The sequence below is a fragment of the Dipodomys ordii genome, unplaced genomic scaffold, assembly GCF_000151885.1.
Source record: "Dipodomys ordii isolate 6190 unplaced genomic scaffold, Dord_2.0 Scaffold3, whole genome shotgun sequence".
Lineage (NCBI taxonomy): Eukaryota > Metazoa > Chordata > Mammalia > Rodentia > Heteromyidae > Dipodomys > Dipodomys ordii.
The window spans coordinates 11,643,606-11,663,672 of record NW_012267219.1 but is presented as its reverse complement, the minus strand read 5'-3'; the positions used below and the strand labels follow the sequence as shown (position 1 = coordinate 11,663,672).

The 20,067-nt window shown below is 38.3% G+C and overlaps 1 protein-coding gene across 1 annotated transcript in view; it reads left to right on the top strand.

The window, feature by feature from the left end:
- Positions 1 to 482: 482 nt before the first annotated feature.
- Ptprb (protein tyrosine phosphatase, receptor type, B) overlaps positions 483 to 20,067 on the top strand; it is a 110,321-nt gene continuing 90,736 nt past the window's right edge. The window contains exons 1-3 of the mRNA XM_013021373.1: positions 483 to 546; positions 1,882 to 2,277; positions 7,968 to 8,224. Of these exons, the coding sequence (XP_012876827.1) occupies positions 492 to 546; positions 1,882 to 2,277; positions 7,968 to 8,224 (708 nt within the window). The 5' untranslated portion in view covers positions 483 to 491. The remainder of the gene's footprint in view (positions 547 to 1,881; positions 2,278 to 7,967; positions 8,225 to 20,067) is intronic.

Here is a 20,067-nt window from a genome sequence, read left to right as displayed (position 1 = left end):
ATTATGTGGCTTTCCTTATAGACACCTAGCATATCATTATATAAACAGTAAATGTTTATGGCTTTTAGCACTTGTCACAGACCCTCATAAATTATATGCTTTACATCTATTCTGCAGAATCACATCACCTGACAAGTTGTAAGTTTGCAGAAGTATTCAATTATCCAAGATTACAATTCCTTTCTTTCCTCTCGAGGTTAGAAGTACTCATGAGCCAAAAGGAGGATAGGTGAAGACTTAAAGATGTTTATTCTGTTCCTGGAGGCTAGATCTACAGACAAAAAAAAGAAGTAAACTTATTCCCTTCTTTCTAAGGAAACAGACAAAAGGACACTGGTGTAAAACTTCCCCAAACAATTCAATTGGAGGAAGTGCTCGTCACTGACTTTTCCCCTCACCATGAAGGCACATTTCCTTCCTAGTCTTTGCTTCTCTTATCTGGGAGAAAATTTTCCCCCCTAAGCGAAGCTGGAATGGTTGTTAAGTGGAAAATGGAGGCTGAATTTTACGTGGCGATTCTTACCTGCTTGATCTTCAGGAACATGGGTGAGTGGATCTACCTCTGTGTCTGAGGCATCTCTCCTAATGCTAGCTAGCCAAAGAGGTTTGGAGCCTTTGAAAGGTGTCTGAAATAAGGCTGGAATGGTAAGGTCTTCATGGCAGGGAAGCCAAAGGCGATGAGGAAGGGGGGATAAGCGCAACCAGCTGTGGCCACACTGCTGAGATTTCTCCAACAGAAAATTCAAAGCTCTCCTCCTTTCATCCAAGTGTTTCAGGCAGCTCACCTCCTAAAAGGAAGGACAGTTGTATAGCAGAGAGTAAAGACTCCTGTGGAGAACTCTTTTATTATTATGTGACAGTCTATAGCCTAATCGTGCTTTTCCCCCCCAATCGAGTTGTAGTTTTGCTTTCTTTTGTGCTAAAAACAGAAAATACAGAGAATCTGACTAAAGGAATAAAGAACAGAGCTTTATTTGGATGTTGTCATTTGAAAGGACTGGATGTTTTCTTGGGAAAACTCTGGAGAATTTAAAAGAAACCCATTGAAGATGATTTCTCAGGCTTATTGTCTTCATTTTTTAAATATAGATGCTTAAGAATAAGATGTTTAATTTTCATACAACAAGAAATGCTGACTTGTAAGAAATCTGTCAGTATTTGAGAGAAAACTTATACATTGTCACAAAATACATTCTTCTTTCCAGGACTACAGGAAATTTGGGTTGTGGTGATATTTTACTTGTTTTCAATTAGCTGAAAGGCTGTGCCTGAAAAGGGAGGAATTTGGTTTTTTGGTCTTTAAATAAATAGGCCCAACTTTTAAAAAAACACATTGTATTCAAGCTGTGCAACTCATATAGAAACATTTATTACAATGTGAATTTAAGTATTGGAAAGGAGATATTTTAAGCATGATAGTGTGGAGAAAATTAAATAGTTAAAAGAGGCTTAACTTTATATAACTGTAGCATATTTGACTAACCCTGTTCTTTGGACATATCTCTTCTCAACCAAAAGAAAACCATATTTGCTGGATGGGTTAGTTTCTTTTCCCAGCTTCCTTTCATTTGTTCCAATGAGGGCGTGTTTTCTTTCCTAAACTATGCAAAAGTTTAAAAGGGCCAGTGGGAGGGGGGATGAGGAGGAGATGGGAGAATGTCTAAGGGTGACATGGCATTTTCCATTGTCAGTCTTGGGATTTTATCTTTTCTCTTCTTCAAATCACATGTGTTGAATCTGAGAATATTCACTTGAAGGGGCAGAAACAGCAAAATATAAGTAAAACTCATACTTTCACTCAAGTGATTTGTGGGTATATAGTTTTATGTTTAATAGCCATTGAAGTTTGTTACAGTATTTTGTAAACTTTTCATCTTCCAGAGGGGTTTCAGATTATCCATGTCCAGAAACAACAGTGCCTTTCCATAAATCAGAGAGTGATCATGGGCGCATGCAATTGGACCAGCCAGAATCAGCAGTGGCTGTGGACTAAAGATGAGAAGCTCCTCCATGTTAAATCTGCATCGTGCCTGGGCATCTCCAACTCCTCTGGCGGTCCTTCCCGGGCAGCCACCTTCATCCGCTGTTCCCAGGCACCCCGATGGACCTGCTATGAGCAGGACGGGTTCCTTGAGGTGGAAAATACCTCTTTCTTTCTCAAGAAACAAGGTCCCAAGGTAGTAGTCAAGAAGGGCAGGAAATACCTCCATAGCTGGATGAAAATAGAGGTCAACAAGGAAGGAAAACTGGTGAATGAAAGCCTCTGCTCAAAGAAAGGTGAGCTATTCGTGTCAGAATCTATGTGAAAGTCTTTCTGCTCGGTGGCTTGGTTTGATACATCTAAGGGAGATCAGTATGCCCTGATATGTTCCCTATGGAAGATTCATCATCTAGTAGAAGTCAACTATGTAGTGCCCCATGATGGAAACCATTATCCTCATTTTAAAATGCCCAACTTACCTCTAGCACTTATTCTTCCTTTTATTTTACTAATTCAACAAATATTTCTTAAACTTCTCTTTTGTGCTAGATCCTGTGATTAGGTTCTATCACATGTTGGATGCAGATCTGGGCATAAAACACAACATATATGTGCATATATGCATGTACACAGGCACACATGCACACACACATACATAAGTAGTGACTAATGACCTGGAAATTATGAGGTTTTGCTGACAGATGCTTCTGTCCCCTGATGATAGGGTCTATTAGTACACTGACAGGTGCTAATTGGACTGTAAAGGTAATACTTCATGCTTTTGCAATCCTTTGCATTGATATTTAGGAGAGAATATACATTTTCAAAAAGGTAAGAACCAATGAACAACCTCAGATAAACTGAGAACAGAGCTATGATAAGAACCTAAGTGTCCAGTGTGCTTTACCAATACAAGTCAAGGGTAAAAAGAGTTTAGATACCTTTTCCAAGATTTACCAAATCTACTTTTATTTGTAGAAATGGTTGGTAGTGGTATAAAGTTATTACCTATGTTCAGATGCTTCATATATATGAGATGACATAAAATATTTCACCTTACAGTTCCACATTTACTCCACACTTACTACATATTCATTCATTCAAATATCCCATGTACTTCAGACAGACAATTTTTCAAGTGCCCTTGATTTGACTGAGCTGATGATCTCATGTAGGGATATTTTTTCTTTTTTGCTGATGTAGTTAGCCACATTGTCATCAGTCTTAATGTAACTGCTGATTAAAATAATTGTCTAAGGTAATGTGGGTGAGGGTATAAAATGCATAAGTATTGCAAAAGGTAAGCACTTGTATACTCTTATCAGAGGAAAAGGACTTACTAGAAAGTATTTGTTTTAGTTTCCAGCAGAAGAGTTTGTGGGGGGAAATGAAAACAAAGTATCCCTTGTATATACAAATTTTCCTGTGATAGAGTTGGCTAACACAATTATTTTTGGCATTCTTCTCTTTGCAACATCAACATGGTTTTGTAATGGGTCATATTCTTTGATAATGAATGGTGATAACTTATGGGACTTCTACAACCATTGGCACAGCATCCAAATTTCCCTAACCATCTTCAGTCTGTGACATGTCAATGTGGCTCTGGCTGGTTTTATGTTTGTTTGTTTGTTTGTTTGTTCTGTCAATGTGAACTTCTTTCTCCATTTGAAATAACTAGCAAAATAATTTGGTAGATTTTCATGGACTCTAAAATTCTCATTATTCCTGATATGTAAAAAAATTCATTGACTTTAAATTTCTCTTACTTTCAATTAAATAATTCTTTGGGCCTAAAGATGATACTAGACACTGTGATTATTGTACCTAATTAACAGGCAAGTCCTGCCCTTCCCCCTGCCCCCATATGACCTTACATATGATCTGATAGATCTGAACTTACATGTCTTTCTTCCTCCTTCATCTAGTGTGCTTTCTTCTTCTACCCTACAATCTCATGGTTTTTTTTTCTCAAGTCAAAAAAAATGGGTATTGGAATGAACTAACACATGTTCATACTTACAATGCTTAAGGAATAGTTAACTCCTGAGAAGTATTTCTTTAATGTCATTAGTCTACTTTTTAAATCTAAATTTATTACTATACTATGTTTTGGTGTTTTCTTAAGCTATGTGTTGGTTTGCATTTCCATCTATTAATTTTACTTTAGTTCCAATTTAGATTAAAAATGATATATAATACATATTTAAATATACTTCATTGATTATATTTTCTGAAATGTTAACTAATTTTATCATGTCCAATAATCATTTAACTACTATAATTCCTATCCATTTCTCTTTCTTTCTATTGGAGTTGACTATTGTATAGAAGGAATATGTATGTATTATCCTTTTTTCTAATATACTTCTTATTTTATTTGTAAACTTTTCCAGATGAGTTGCTCACATTTAAAAGGCAGATTATATTTGGCATCTTCCAAAATAACACAAAGTACTAGAATAAAATAGTTAAAATTTCCCTTCTCAAAAATGAGTTAAATTCAAGTTATTGTGTTTTTAACATGCTTATTTAAAGAAGAGAAACTAATCATTTGTGTATCAGCACACAAAAACCTCATTTCTAGCCATGGTTATTTCTAACTCAGTCATAGGTCATAAACTAAAATACATATTGCTTATTAAAAATTTATTCAGGGGCTGGGAAGGTGGCTCGGTGGTAGAGCACTTGCCTTGCATGCATGAGGCCCTGGGTTCGATTCCCCAGCACCACATAAGCAAAAAGAAAAGCCGGAAGTGGCGCTGTGGCTCAAGTGGTAGAGCATTAGCCTTGAGCTGAAGAGCTGAGGGACAGCGCCCAGGCCCAGAGTTCAGGTCCCATGACCGGACTCAAAATAATAATAATAATAATAAAATGTATTCAAAATATGGTCTTGATATGATAGTCAATCCAAATCATTATATAAGGGATATTGACCTATACTCAGAGCTGGTTGCAATTTTATTGCTGAAACTTTTAGATTGAACCTAGGATGCTCCCCATTGCCTTGAATTGTGTTCTAGGAGGCATTTTGTTATAATGGAAACAATGTGGTGGCAATGACACAATAAAGCTTTTAAAAATAGCTTTAACATATTGTTCTATTGTGTAAAATCTCCTTGTATTTGCCAAAACATTTTGCTCTTTCATGAACTGTAAAATGTATATACATTTTTAAAGAACGTGAGACTTCTAGCTCCCCAAACTCCCCCAAATCTACTATTTTTAGTTTGATTTCATAGGTCCATTTTATACCAAAGAGATCAGGAGCTAGAAAAACAAACTTAGCATATTAGCCTTGTGTATTTCTAATGGATTTTCTTTATGCCTATGTATTTTATTATCCTTTGATACCCATATAAGATAGTAATGGAATTCTATTTAGATTATAGTATGTATATGGGTGAAGTCATGCTTTTTATTTGTTAGAAATACAAGGTTCAGGACCCAAATCTATGGAATCACAATTTCTAGAGAAAAGTGAGATGCTTCTGATGTCTACCAAGCTTTGCAAACCAATGCTTTAAAATTCACAAACCATGGATATTGAATCTTAAGGTTCAAACTTCTCTTTTGCTTCTTAAATAGCACAACAAATTTTTTGTAATGAGATAGAATGAAGAATTACTGGGCTTGAGTATTCTGTAGTTTCTTTCTTTAGAAAAATAATGGGGAGCTTGTTTTTTATCTTAATCTCATCATTGAATTCTGTTATCATATTATTATAGGTAGTAGTCAACTCACAAGATGAGCATTGGCCAAGGGTTAAGATAAGTGTTTGCCTCTGTATATAGGAAGTTTTACATCCCTACAATAGACAAATGTCGATTTAAGGAAATATGGAATATCTATCGCAATTAAGGTTACAAAATTAAGATTATCTCCTGGAGTTTGTTGTAAATGGATCTCACTAATTACATGATTGAGCTTGCAGACAGAAAATGCCTAGAGGATAACCCTCCTACTCTACAGAGTGGCTAATAGAGCCCCAGAGGCTATGTGAAATGACACACCGTATAGAAAGAAAAACAGAAACCAAATTCAATGTCCAGAAATCAATCAAAGCCCAGATTTGGTAGAGGTAAAGTCAAGCTGCTAAATAATATACATAATAACATACACAACTCTGTATATCTCAAGTAAAAATGCTTAATTGCCATGATTATTTCAATAACCTTTTTGCAAACTTCTATTTATAGCTTGCCAAATTGTGAAAGTCCTTTTCCTATTGTGATCCTCTTAGTGCCTACTTCCCCTCTTTTTAATCACATTATCAAGTGAAATATTTTAGTTGAAACTAGAATGGAAACAAATGAAACTCAAAAAAAAAACAATAAAGCAGATGACAGCAGGGAAAATGTGAAGATGCCTTACTTTTTAGGAACCCTCTACCTAGAATATACTAGTTGCTTACTAACCGGTTGTTAAAATGAAGAAACCAGGAAAGAAGTCGTGAAGAATCAAATCTTTCTACTGCCAGTCTTTAAATCAAAACTTCCCTATGTTACAGTTATCCAATTTGATGATACTGAGGAAATTTATATTCCTGAAAATGCATCCTGTATAGAGTCAATAGGAATATCTAAAAATATACATCTGCCCATAGTTTACAGAGCTTTCTGGTGCTTTATGTTGCATGCCTGTGTCCTAGTCTTGCAATACAAAAATTACACAAAGACTAGCACCATGTCCATCAAGTGAGAGTTCATTAGAAATGCTGAGTTTGGATATCTCTACCATCTCAGAATCAGCATGTTTGCAAGGTCTCTAAGAGATGCAAAGCATAGTTGTAAGTTGTGGCTCAGTGGAACTAGTTAAGAATCTAGTATTTTTTTCAATATGTGTACAACCTTTCAATATTATAAACTAATCCCACCAGTTTATGCGCATTAAGTCAAGTCACTTTTTTCCCCAGAAGACTGGGAAAATTGTATTCAGAAAATACAAACAACAATCTCGCAGTTTGAAACTCACATTATTTGAATTAAAAACTTGTATTGATATGTTCTAAGTAGCAATTCAAAGATCTCTACATGCCTTTATGGATGACAGTAGGGTTACCATAGATAACAAAATGTACCATATATCTCAAAAGGAGTCTCAATGTTTTCATTGCCAAATGATACATGTTTAAAGAGATAAACATGTTCATTATGTAATGAATTCACATGTTGAAACATTACTGATAGCCATTAATAGGTATAATTTTTATTTTTATAGATCAATTAAAAATAAAGAAATATTTTTAAGAGAAGTATTTTAAAAAACTGTTTACACTGTGGTTAAATAAATAAATGTCATAATAAATGAGTTGTTAACCTTCATGATAAAGTTAGAAAAGTCCTTACCACTAATTCTCAATCTGGCATTTTGTTTCCCACCTCCTTTGCGAAGTTGAGGAAGATTGACAGCTTATCATGGAGGAAAATATACACTTGCCCTGTATTCAGAATTGTGCATCAAGTTTTAGAGATCTGTGAACCAGCCCTAAGCTCTAGATACTTGTAGAGCAAGTTTAAGTCTGTCTTCTACAAACAGCTGTCATTAGTTTTTCTGATAATAGTGTTTTCATAGCTCTCTCTCTAAATGGATGGTTGGATAACAGGTGGGTGGGTTGGATATGGCAAATGAACTCGATCAAACACTCAGAGGATCTTTGCTTTCTCATATATCTGAATTCAAAGGGGTCTTCTTTTTTTTTTTTTGGGTCCGGTCGTGGGGCCTTAACTCTGGACCTGGGCGCTGCCCCTCAGCTCTTCAGCTCAAGGCTAGTGCTCTACCACTTGAGCCACAGCACCACTTCCGGCTTTTTTCTTTTTGCTTATGTGGTGCTGAGGAATCGAACCCAGGGCCTCGAGCATGCAAGGCAAGCACTCTACCACTGAGCCACCTTCTCAGCCCGGGTCTTCTTTTCTTAAGTAAAAAAATGTTTTATGTATTTATAAGACATGAGAATTATTTGTCCACTGTTCTTTCTTTACCTCAGCTGGCCTGGGAGCAGAAGTTTTGGTGAGGAGCACAAGGAACACAATTCCTCCCCAGATCCTCAATGCTTCCAATACAGTTCCATATAGCCCAGAATACCTTGTTAGGAACACCACCGAGGCCTTCATTGAGAATGCCACAGAGGCCTACACCCCAAACAGCAGCATGCCACACCGCCACAGCCTACCCATGACTGGCATTGCAGACACATCATGGATTCCACCAACTACGCAGCCTTTTTCCACCACCACTGAAGAGGTAGGTGAAGGGAGGGAGAGGGTAGATGGAGTAGGGTTGTGATTGGTCCCAGGGAACGGTTGGCTGAAAAGACTTGGCTTTTTAAAAGTACCACTGCTTATAGTAGGCAATTGGTCACATCCCAATTGCAAATTGCATAGAAATGCATTTTGTACAATGAGAAAAGTCCAAATTGAACTTTCTGCGTCTTTATGGGATGACAAAGTAAGTTACTATGTGTTACTATGTGAGTAGAGGATTCAAGGCAGTGGGTTCATTATTGGTGTTTGTATATATGGTCTGAAGTCAGGCATTGGAATTAAAGTCAGTACTTTGCAGGGACTCCTGCCTATGTTGTGATCGTTGATGCTGTAAAGGAAAGGAAAGATGTACAAAACGGTGACAGACTCAGAAATTGCTAGAATTGAAAGGGAACATGAAAAGAAGCCACAGTCATTTCCATATTATCATTCTCCGTGTATGGCCTGTGATCTTGAGTACAGAGGGGATCAGATGGGTCAGGTGACTGACAAGCAGTGAGAGAATGGTCAGAGTCTACTCTTCCTTCTTCTCTTTGGTTTTGTTTGTTTCTCGGAGTTGTGTGCCACAATAGAGGCAACAATAGCATAATCACAGCAAATCAAAAAACTCAAGTTTGGGGGTTAGGAGTGTAAGTTAGTAGTAGATCAAGTCTTAATCATGTTCTGAGACCTGAATTCAAGTCACAGAACGAAAACAAGAAGCAAAACAATTGTTTTTTAAGTTCAGCTTTCATTTAGCAGTGCTTAGCTGTATCCTAATAGACAACTTATATTGGAGCTATTCAAATGACCTAACATTCATTTAATGTTCTAGTTTATTTTGCACTTTGTAGAACCTAATATTTTGCATAGTTGCCAGTGAATGAGTGTATACATCATTACTTATCACAAAGCAAATACAGTGAGTATATTGAACAACTCATAGGGCTTTATTTTTATTTCAACTTTGCATTTGCCATAAATCTTCCCTCTGACATAGTTTTTTTCCTTGCCTCTGAATACAAGTTAAGAAGGCCCCATTACTTTTCTGGAAACTCTTTATATCACCTTTAAAACAGAGCACTCAATCTCTACCCATTAACAAAAGAATCCACTTCAGGAACACAAACTAAATTTGACTTGAAAGGTTAGCTTCTCTTCTTCCATTGATCTACCTAGTTTAGGCTTCAAGAGGGAAATGGGAGACATGGTCAGTCTCTCACTTCCCACCTGGCTTTTTACCCACTTCTCAGCTCAATAATTTGGTTTCAAAGTTGACTGTTTGGAGCAATTAGGAAAGGAAGACAGGGCTTGGGAGCAGGAAAGCCATGACTTAAGGATCCCACCATGAACTGGCACTGTGCTCTCCCTAATTCTCCAACTCCTGAGCCTTTCCAACCACTGAGAGAGAGATCCACATCTTAGTTTTGAAAAGGAATGCTTCTTGGTGGAGTGCCTCCTTATTCAGGCTGCATGTACCTTAACCAAATCTTCCATATTAACATTCGTTGAAAGACCCTTCATTTAAATCTGAGCTAAGTTATACATGAGTCCTTTAAAAATTAAATAATTAAAATGAGAAGCATATGGAATAAAAATTTCCTTAGAAATACATCTGCCTCTACAAAAATATATGTTTGAACAGAGAAGAATATGCTCCATTTTTTGCCTGTGTTTTACCATTGTGAAACAAAAAGAGAAGCCCACAGGTTGACCAGGCTTTGCTGAGATGTGTTCATCACAACCAACCAGCTAGGTTGTCATGGGCATACCACAAGCTGTGTTGATTGAGCACTGTAATGTAAGGCTCACTGTTATGTAATGATCCAGCCTCCAAGCTCGATGTACAGCTTTGTATCATAGTAAACACATTGGTGATTATTAAAAGATACAGATTTCCTTGACCCTTGAAGCTTACTCCAGGAATTCCTATTAAACCATTACTTGATCTAGCAGAAGTGTTTAAACACAGTGTAAACTGCTGTTCTTAGACTTATAAAATGTCAAAATGATCAGGAAATAAAACGAAAGTAATCCTTTGAAAGTAGTATCTATCTTGACAGAAGTCACCTAGAAAGAATAGGTAAGATCATTTAACTTAATTGCTTAAAACTATGTTAAGAATATCTTTGTGTTTCCTTGTTTTCTTTAGTATATTGAGCCTGGTTCATGAGGATTTGGGATTGGCTTATTCTAGCAGAGAGTGTTCCGCTATTGAGTAAAGACAGAGAAAAAAATCTGAACATGAGTTTTTGGAGCTTAAGATCTGTATTTATTTGGCTTTGTATCTCAAGTTTTGTTTAAAAAAAGGAATAAACAAAGTAAAGATGATATTGTTGAATCACCTGAGCAACACAATACAATCAGTTATTGACTGTAGGATCCAAATTCTGCTTGGAATGTACTAAGCAATGGAAATGGAAAGAGATCTCAGACAGGTATTTGTAAATGCATTCTTCATCCAGGAATAGTCAGTTCCTACTTGCTATTTGATCAGTAACATTATGAAATTATCATTATTAAATTGCTAGCATCAGATAGAATTTAGGCACTGAATCTAAGATAGGAAGTGCTATGGTTTGGTTATTGTTTAAGCGTGTCTCTGAGAGGTTCACATGTTAGAAGCCAGGTCCTTAGCATGCTGGTATTTGGAAGAGGTTGCTCTTTAAGAGGTAGCGTCTGTTGGGATGTCTTTTGTATTACTATACTCAGAGGGGACTAAGGTACTTCTCATGAGATCTCTGGTTAGGTCTTACAAGAGTAATGTTATAAACTGGATACAGATAGATGTGCCTGTAATCATAGCTACTTGGGATGCTGGAAACACGAGAATCAGTTTCACATGAGTCTAGTCAGAAAAGCTCTCAATACTACTTCTTAACCCATGTCTGAGCACAATGGCATGCACCTATCTCCTATTATCCTAGCTTTGTGGGATACTAATAAGATTAATCTAAAGCCAGCCAAGGCAGAGCAGTCTCAGCAGAAGAAGCTGGCCTTTATACTGTTACTCCAGCTATAATAAGAAGCATAAAATAGAGGATTGTGGTCTATCCACATGCCTGGGTAAGAAGTTTAAGCCCTATCTCAAAAGTAATCAGTGCAAAAAAACAAAAAAAAAGGCTGGAAATGTGCAAGGTCTTCTTGAACTTCCAGAACTATAAGCTAAATAAACATGTTTTTATAAGCTGCCAGGCCTTTGGTATTTCATTATAGTAAGAGAAAATGGGTTAAGGCAAAAAATTGAAAAGAAAAAAATGACAACCGAAATGTTAGGATTTAAAGTTTGTAAATTCTGTGGCATTACCACTAATTAACATTTGTGCAGTGACTGTCGTATTCTAAATGATCATCAAGAACAAGTGTGTGCCTGTGCTTGGGCCAGTGTTTGACTTCAAAACTTTGCGGTTCCTTGTCCCTTCCCCTACTCTTAACCTTAGACACTAGTTAATTTGTATCATATGTGATATTTTAAAACTTGCCCAAAGAACTTACTCAAATGACTAGGAAGTTACAGAGTAAGAAGTGTACATACATACATACATACATACATACACACATACATACATATGTACATTCATACAGATACACAAACACATACCTGAATTCATAGTCACTCTATTCTCTGACCTTCAGCACCTGTTTTGTTTGTTCATTTGTTTTTGGTGCCAGACCTGGAGCTTGAATTCAGAGTTTGGGCACTATCCTTGAGCTTCCTTTGCTCAAGGCTAGCACTCTGCCACTTTGAGCCACAGCTCCTTCCAGTTTTTTTCTGAGATAGAGACTTTCCTGCCCAAGCTGGCTTCAAACCATAATCGTCAAATCTCATCCTTAGTAGGTAGGATTACAGGCATGAGCTATTGGCCCCCAGCTTCCTTCAGCACCTATCCATAAAGTCAAATGCCAACAAAGACAGGATGTGAAATCCATCAATTCTCATGACGCTTCTGTAAAATTGTTCCAAGCAGAATATACTCCCTCTCTTCTTCCTTCCTTCTCCTTCTCCCTCTCTTTCTCTCTCCCTCCCTTCCTCTCTCTCCTTTACCCTCTTTCTCCCTGGGCTATTTTGCTTAAGACTAGTGTTCTACCACTTGAGCCATAGCTCAACTTTGGCTTTTTTTTCTGGTAGTTTATTGGAGATGAGTCTTAGGGACTTCATTGCCTGGGCTGGATTCATACCATGACCCTCAGATCTCAGCCCTACTGAGTATGTAGATTACAGGTGTGAGCCACCACTGCCTGGCCTTTCCCTCTTTTTTCACATCCTTACTTGTAGTGTAAAGAGTCTAACTTTGAAAGATTGTATAACTAGGGATAGCACTTAGCCTTCTTCAATCCTCAATATTAAATGAAATAACACATTTCATACACTTCAATTGGACCTGGAAAATAGTGGGACAGTTTTAATTAAAATTTGCTACTGCTAATTGTGTTTACTATTATTTTACTTTAATAAATTTTATTTACTATCATTAGCATAAATAGTATTGTGTGGCTGTGTGTTCACAAAGACAAAGCCAGTAAAACAGAAAGCTTGCCTCTAGTATAAGTAAGGAAATTTCTAGATCTCTGGCTCTTCTAGCGTGGATCCCAGTCTCAGAATTTATTATAAATACCACCACCAAGCACTCTATCTACTCTAAACCTACTGAGTCAGGAACTCTGGATGTAGGGCTCACCTCTCAATACACCATCCCCAGCAACCTGGTTTGTTTTGTTTTGTTGTATTGTGTTGTGGGTCCTGGGGGCTGAACTCTGGGCCTGGGCGCTGTCCCTCAGCTCTTCAGCTCAAGGCTAGCGCTCTACCACTTGAGCCACAGCACCACTTCCGGCTTTTTTCCGGCTTACGTGGTGCTGAGGAATCTAACCCAAGGCCTCATGCATGCGAAGCAAGTACTCTACCACTGAGCCAATTTCCCAGACCAGCAACCTGTATTTTTACAAGATCCCCACGTCTCACTGATATACTAGTAATTTTGAGAATCACAAATCTAGATAAAGATAAAATGGGCCCCTGACCCACATGTCTTCCCCCACAGACTTCAAATGTCTGTGTCTCACCATTGGATGCATTTGTACACATTGTGTTAACGGGGAATGGAAGGGGAACATGGTGCTAATCAAGGAAAATACTTGAAATCAACTTATCTAATTACAACCTCTTGTTGTCACTTTGAAATATAGGACCTAGTGGAGTCTAGGTTACTTACAGCTACCCTCGCCTTCCCCCAAGAGATTTGAGTGAATTAGATAATGATGTTCCTAGCCATACACTTCCACCATAAGTGTACAACCTTTGTCAGTGGAATATTGGCTGGGTTTGAAGCACATGTGCATGTACATGCATCTACACGTGTACCCATACACACTACCTACACAAAGATACACCATGCCCTTGTGCACAGACCTGGTTATACATGAGTTAAACGTCAGTATTAGAAATATGCACTGTATGTACCAGTCATTGATTCACCCTATAGGGAGCTGAGAAGTAGGACAGAGTGGAAGAGTCACAGGTGAAGACATGGTATCCAAAAGGAGAATAGTTTGGATCCAAACTTGATCAGTTTCTTTCTATTATTTGAGCAATATGCTCTCAAGAGAGGTCCTGTCTACATTATTTCTATACCATGTGAACTCTGAACTCTTGTGAGTGCTTGTGTCAGGCACTTAGTTTAAATCCTGGTAGTATCCTATCATAGTTAAGTCATACTGTCTTCATGTGTGTGTGCATGTGTTGAGCTGAAGGTTTCTCTCTCTCTCTCTGTGTGTGTCTCTCTCTGTCTCTGTCTCTCTCTGTCTCTCTCTCTCTCTCTCTCTCTCTGCCTTTTCTGCTCAAGATAGACCTCTATTTCTGGCTTTTGACTGGTTAGTTAGGGGATAAGAATCTCTTGGATTTGTCTGCTCAAGCTGGCTTCAAATTGTGATCCTCAAATCTCAGCCTCTTAAGTAGCTAGTATTACAGGCATGAGCCATAGGCACCCAACACCTTCTTTAAAATAAGGATGATGAGTCTGGGTACTCATCTGCTCATAAGATACCTGTGAGGATTAAAATCTGATAAAGTGAAGTATTCACTTCTTTGGTAATGTGATAAGTACACATTTCATAACACAAGCTTCTAGCCCTGGCTTCATCCTTCCTACCCTGCTTGTGGAAACCCCATGAGCTAGCATATTCTGTGAGAATGCTTTGAAAGGGACAAAATGCTGAACATGCATTAAGAATATTACTGACTAGTTCTGATACTCCTCGATATCTATAAATCTTGTTTGCCGGTGCACCCCCTCTTCCCCTCCTCACCCCACCCTTGCCTTGGCCTGGAGGAGGAACTGCATTTCCTCAGTTCATGAATAGCCATTGTGGTTCTGGCCTGGCCTGTCACAATTCTGGATTTCCTTCCATTTGGCCTTCAAAGAGATCACAGCCCAGTGTGAGTTTCCAAGTAAATGAGGAGACAAATGCAGAAAATACTCCCACTTTCTCCCACCTCCTGCAAATCTGCTGCTACCTTCTTTGATGGGGTCACTTAATGTATGCAAAGGAGATACCCTTTTGTCACCCTTGTCCTATAGCCAGAACTCCAGATGGAATTGTTTCTAGTTCACTTGGCCCCTGGCTTTAACCTCCCTGGGATTTCCCATTTCTTGTATTATCATTTAGTTACATATAGGCAATTTGCACTGCCTTCTATTTTGTACACAGAGGATTGTGTTGATATTTCATTCCAAGAGAAATTGCATGCACATAGAATGCATCCTGGAAACAAAACACAGGTACCATCATGGGCTGGTTACTATGCCACTGTTTCTGTGTCACACTCATCTCCCTGGCCAGATGAGGTCCGCCCAAGGCCAGGGCTCATGCAGTGGGGAGGGGAAATGGCCAAGGAAAAGGAAATTGAGTTCAAAGGAAGCCGACAGAGAGGACGCCTATGCCCTCAACCCTGGCCACATAGACCAACAAATCAGCTGCAAGGCTATGTAAGATGCAGCGCCTAAGATTCTGCTCACAACTGCTGAGTCTGAATTTGCTGAGGTCAAATGTCAGCGCCTAGTGTGTGAAAAAATCTCCCAGAGTGTTTCCAACATGCATGTAGGTTTTGAAACCCTGGTAAAATGGTGGCTGGCTGACTGGTCTATTGGGAAAAACACTGAAAGCAAGAGAACAGAGAAAGAACTGCTGGTGAAGTATAACCTGAACCTAATCTCAAACAAATTTGGGTGGAGGAAGAAGCTACAGAAATAAACAATCTGTGGCTATTAAAAGAGATGAAATCATTTTAAAAAATGGAGGAATTATTCCAGATTGAAGAACTAAAGAGATTGATAGTTAAATACAACCCAGGATCCTGCTCTGGATCTTGTGCTAGAGAGAACAAAAAAAAAGTGATACTACCAGGACCATTGGCCAAACTGAAATATGGACTATAGATTTAAGTTTTGCATCAGTTTTGAATTTCCTGAATTTAGTAAGTTCATAAGATTAAAAAAATAATTAAGGATATAGGCCACCCTATTTTGAAATGGCTTAGGTAAAAAATAGTTATACAAGCAGAGAGAAAGAGAGAAAGACTTGGTATAGTGGTACATACTTATAATCTTAACTAATCAGGATCTAGAAATCAGAAGGGTCAAAGATTGAGGCCAGGATAAAAAAAATAAACCAGCAAACTTCCATCTCAAAAAACAGGCTGGACATGATGGTTCATGTCTCTCATCTCTGCTACATGGGATTGAATAGGTACAATCCCACACCAGCCACAGACAGACAGACAGACAGACAGACACACACACACACACACACACACACACACACACACACATACATACAAATGCAGACAATGACTAAATCAAAAAAAGGCTGGGGCATGGTTCAAGTGGTAGAATGCTTGCCTATCCTATGTGGCCCTGAGTTAAAATCCCAGTATTGCAGGAAGAAAAGAAGGAAGGAAAGAAGGAAGGAAGGAAGGGAGGGAGGGAGGAAGGGAGGGAGGGAGGGAGGGAGGGAGGAGGGAAAGAAAGAAAATGAGGGAGAATGAGAAAGACAGAGAAAGAGAAAGAAAAGAGAAATGTAGAGAGAAGAAAAAATGAAGAGAAGGCAAGAGACTGAAAGAGAAATGAAGAGAGAGTGGGATTTTTTTTAATCTGGCAGGTCTGGGAAGAGTGTGCAGAAGTACTTTGTATAAATCTTTTAGTTTATCAGCAAATTGTAACATTATTTTCAAATCTTGAGGAATTTCAGAAAGAGACATCCAAGTAAAGCTTCTAAGTTAGTGATAGACCAAGATGTGACATACAAGATATATCTGCTTCAGGGACAGGGTGAAAGCATGTGGGGTATAGAATGGCTGGGGTGGGAACAGGAGACACTGGGAGAGAAATGATGATGAATTTACAGGAAACAGCAATGAAGCCAAGAGTCAGAACTGGGGCTGAGCCAGTGGATTACCAGGAGGATAAAGATGCTCTGAAGGAATTGCTAAATACTTTTAATCTCTGTCATTTACCCCAGCTATTGGTTGCCCCTCATATTCTACCCACCCAAAAAAAAATCTGCTTTGACACCCAGGTATTATGGAATATGGTGAATAGCAGCCAGAAAGAGAAATACTAGGATTCCAAGAGCTATTTTAAAAGCAAAAGTCTCTTCCAACCTTCCACACAGAAGCAGCTGACAGCCAGACACCTAAGCACTACCATAGCTAAGTCCATACGAGATTCATTTATTTGGGAGTTGAAGCCACCTAGGTTTCTATTAGCCCTCTTCTTGTATGGGATCCCTGGTGGATCTAGGTCAATGAGTAAGACAGTTCACCTGTGTCTACACACATTCTCACTTGCTTCCTTTCTTTGCAGGGCTGGGCTTCTAGCCCAGAACAGGAGACATGAGAGGATATTGCAAGCACTTGCTTTGCTGAGAGACAGACAGAGAGAGGGGAGGAAGGGAGGGAGGGAAGGGGGAGAGAGAGTCAGTCTTCACATGCATGTGTGCCAGTCCTGAGATTTGAACTCAGGGCCTGGGTGCTATCCCTATGCTTTTTCACCACTTCCAGCTTTTTTTTGGTTAATTAGAAGATAAGAATCTCCTAGATTTTCCTGTCTGGGCTGACTTTGAACCTTGTTCTTCAAATCTCAACCCTCTATGAGGAGCTATGATTACAGACGTGGGCAACCATCTCACCAGCTGCTAAGAGTTTGGATCTTGGTGGATTAGCCAACAAAGACAGGAACAACCTGCTGATAATGGTATAGAACTAGACCCTCCATGGAGTTGAGGTCTGTCCATGTAGGACTGGGGCTGGCTGCATGGACATTAGTTTCTGCTAAGACTGGATGTTAGGTATATAAGTTCCAGTTCTGCATTACAGCAACTGTTGCATTTTGCAATAACATGCTTAGCCATACCCTTGTTTAATGGTGGAATGTAAATGGTTATTCTGCAGCCATAAGGCAGACCCTGAATTCCATGACACTGGGGGGGGGGTGTCAAGGAGATAATGATGAAATGATTCCTTCTTCGAAGGGGTCTATAAGCTAGCGGATGGTTTTAACTTTACATTTTTTAAAGAAAGCATGATAAGATCCTTTGATCTTTTGCTTTGATCACTGACAGCCCAGCATCCTAAGATGTCCTGTGTCTGTCTGTCTTAACTAACAGAGAAGGGTGTGTTAAATTAGACCTAACCAAGGGGCTAACAGAATGTACACCCAGCATGGTTCTATCTTTTGATTGCTGTGATTTTTTTACACTCAAAATCTTGTTGTTTTTAACAGACAAAAATCTAATTTTCTCAGTATCACCTTCTTACTCAGACTTTTCAAAGCAGTGTCAAGATCTCACTAGAAAAAAAAAAAAAAAAAAAGCCCTTCCTAGTTTGTAACCTCCACAGAATTCATGGGAAATACTGTGACCCACAGAATTTTTTACAGTCTACTTTCCCATCATTTTTTTCTGAAGAAGCTAAGAAAGATCATTGTTGTTGTTGTTGTTGTTGTTATAAAGCCAGTGTTGGGTTTTTTTTTTAAGTTAGTGTTATCTAAGCTTGGTTTTATTTCTCTACTATCCCAGGATTTAGTGAAATCATGATCTAACTCCTGACACCACATACTGAGAGCCCCTCCCATATCCACAGCCCCATCACAGCCCTAAGGCTGAGGCTCTTGGGTGAAACTTGTGCCCCAAACCCACTGTTGTTTGGATGAAGACAGCAGAAGCCTGGAGGTTGAGAAAATGATTCTTTAACAGTCACATCTGGGTGTCAGCCAATTGGCTGTCTATGTAAAGCCTATTTCCCAAGACTTAAAAAAAAAAAGTGGGGGAAGGAAAGGTGAGAAATTGCTATGGAGTGGAAAAACATATCAGAAAAGTTTAGAGATATATCTGAGAGAAATGGCGGGCACTGCTGATAGAAACTCTCCCCCCCCCACACTCCTCCTTTCCAAGATTGAAAAACAAATCTTGACATGACCAACAGACTGAGCAGCTGTTAAATGTCTTTGGTGCTGATCTACTAGAAAGCTCTCTTGGATGTAACATTGAAAGCAATATCAATTTATTGTCATGTAAATGTTCACAGAAAGACATTCTTATCTGAGGACTTAATCATTCTTTAGTATAACAATGTTCAATATCTATGATTTATATACATATTCTTTTTTATTGAAAAGGTGATGGGGGAGTTACAGTTACATAAGTAAGGTAATGAGTACATTTGTTTTTCATCATTGGTACCCAATCCCTCATTATCTCCCACTTACCCCTCCCTATTCTCCCCACCCCCCAAGTTGTAAGGTTCTTATCCCACATAGTGTTAAGTGAGTATCAATGCTGCATTAGTTCATCCTTTGTCCTGCTGTTTCTGTGATTCCCTTTCAGTTCTACAGATCAAACAAGCTTACATACAAAACACATGGTACAGAAAACTAAGAGAAACTAGAAAAAAGACAAAAAGAAAAAACTACATACAGGACATAGTGATAACCTCTTATTTCCATATTTTGGTGTACATGTTGATCTACTTCATTATATATGGTCCTATGCCCAAAGCAATTGGGTTATTGAGATTCCCTGTTAAGAATATCATACACCTGTTCTAGTCCTATGGCTTATTTTAATGTTCTCCTCAAATTATTGTTACTCCTAATAATCAGAAATCCAATCATTTAACAAGGCCCTTAGCTAGGAATTATATAGTGCATGCAACATACACCTTCTCATTTCATCTTTGCAACTTGCTCTCTAAATGTTTTACTTCCTGGAGAACTGTGGTCTAGGACCACAAACAGTACCTTAAACAGTATTTCCAAATATACAGCAGGATGGTCTTTTAAAACCTACTTATCAAAATTTATGTTCCCTAACATTTTAGAGTATATTCTTCCTAAGTGCATGACATTTGCTGCAAGATAAAATTATATTCACTCTTGCCAGTTTACCTCTGAGTCCATTCAAATTAAAACTGAAGGATTTGGTATACTGTAATAGTTTTTAGTGCATACATTTCCCTGATGGAATCTTTTTAAATATATCTGGAGAAAATCTTTGAGATTTGCATAACAAAAGCACTTCCTAGAAGAAAAACATATAAGATTGGCCTTATAACTCACATTTAGTATTAAACTTTATGCCATTTGGCATACTTTTTCCTTTCAGATCCACACTGTATCTTTCATGAGGTACTATAAATATCAAAGCACACACATTATATATTCTAAAGGTCACTGATTTACTCATGCTAAAATTGTTCAAGACCCTTATCACTTCTTGCAACCAGCTCAGAGAAATTTAAGAGAAAAAGCACAAGATAACATTAATTCTCCTGATAATGAAATATTTGCTTTA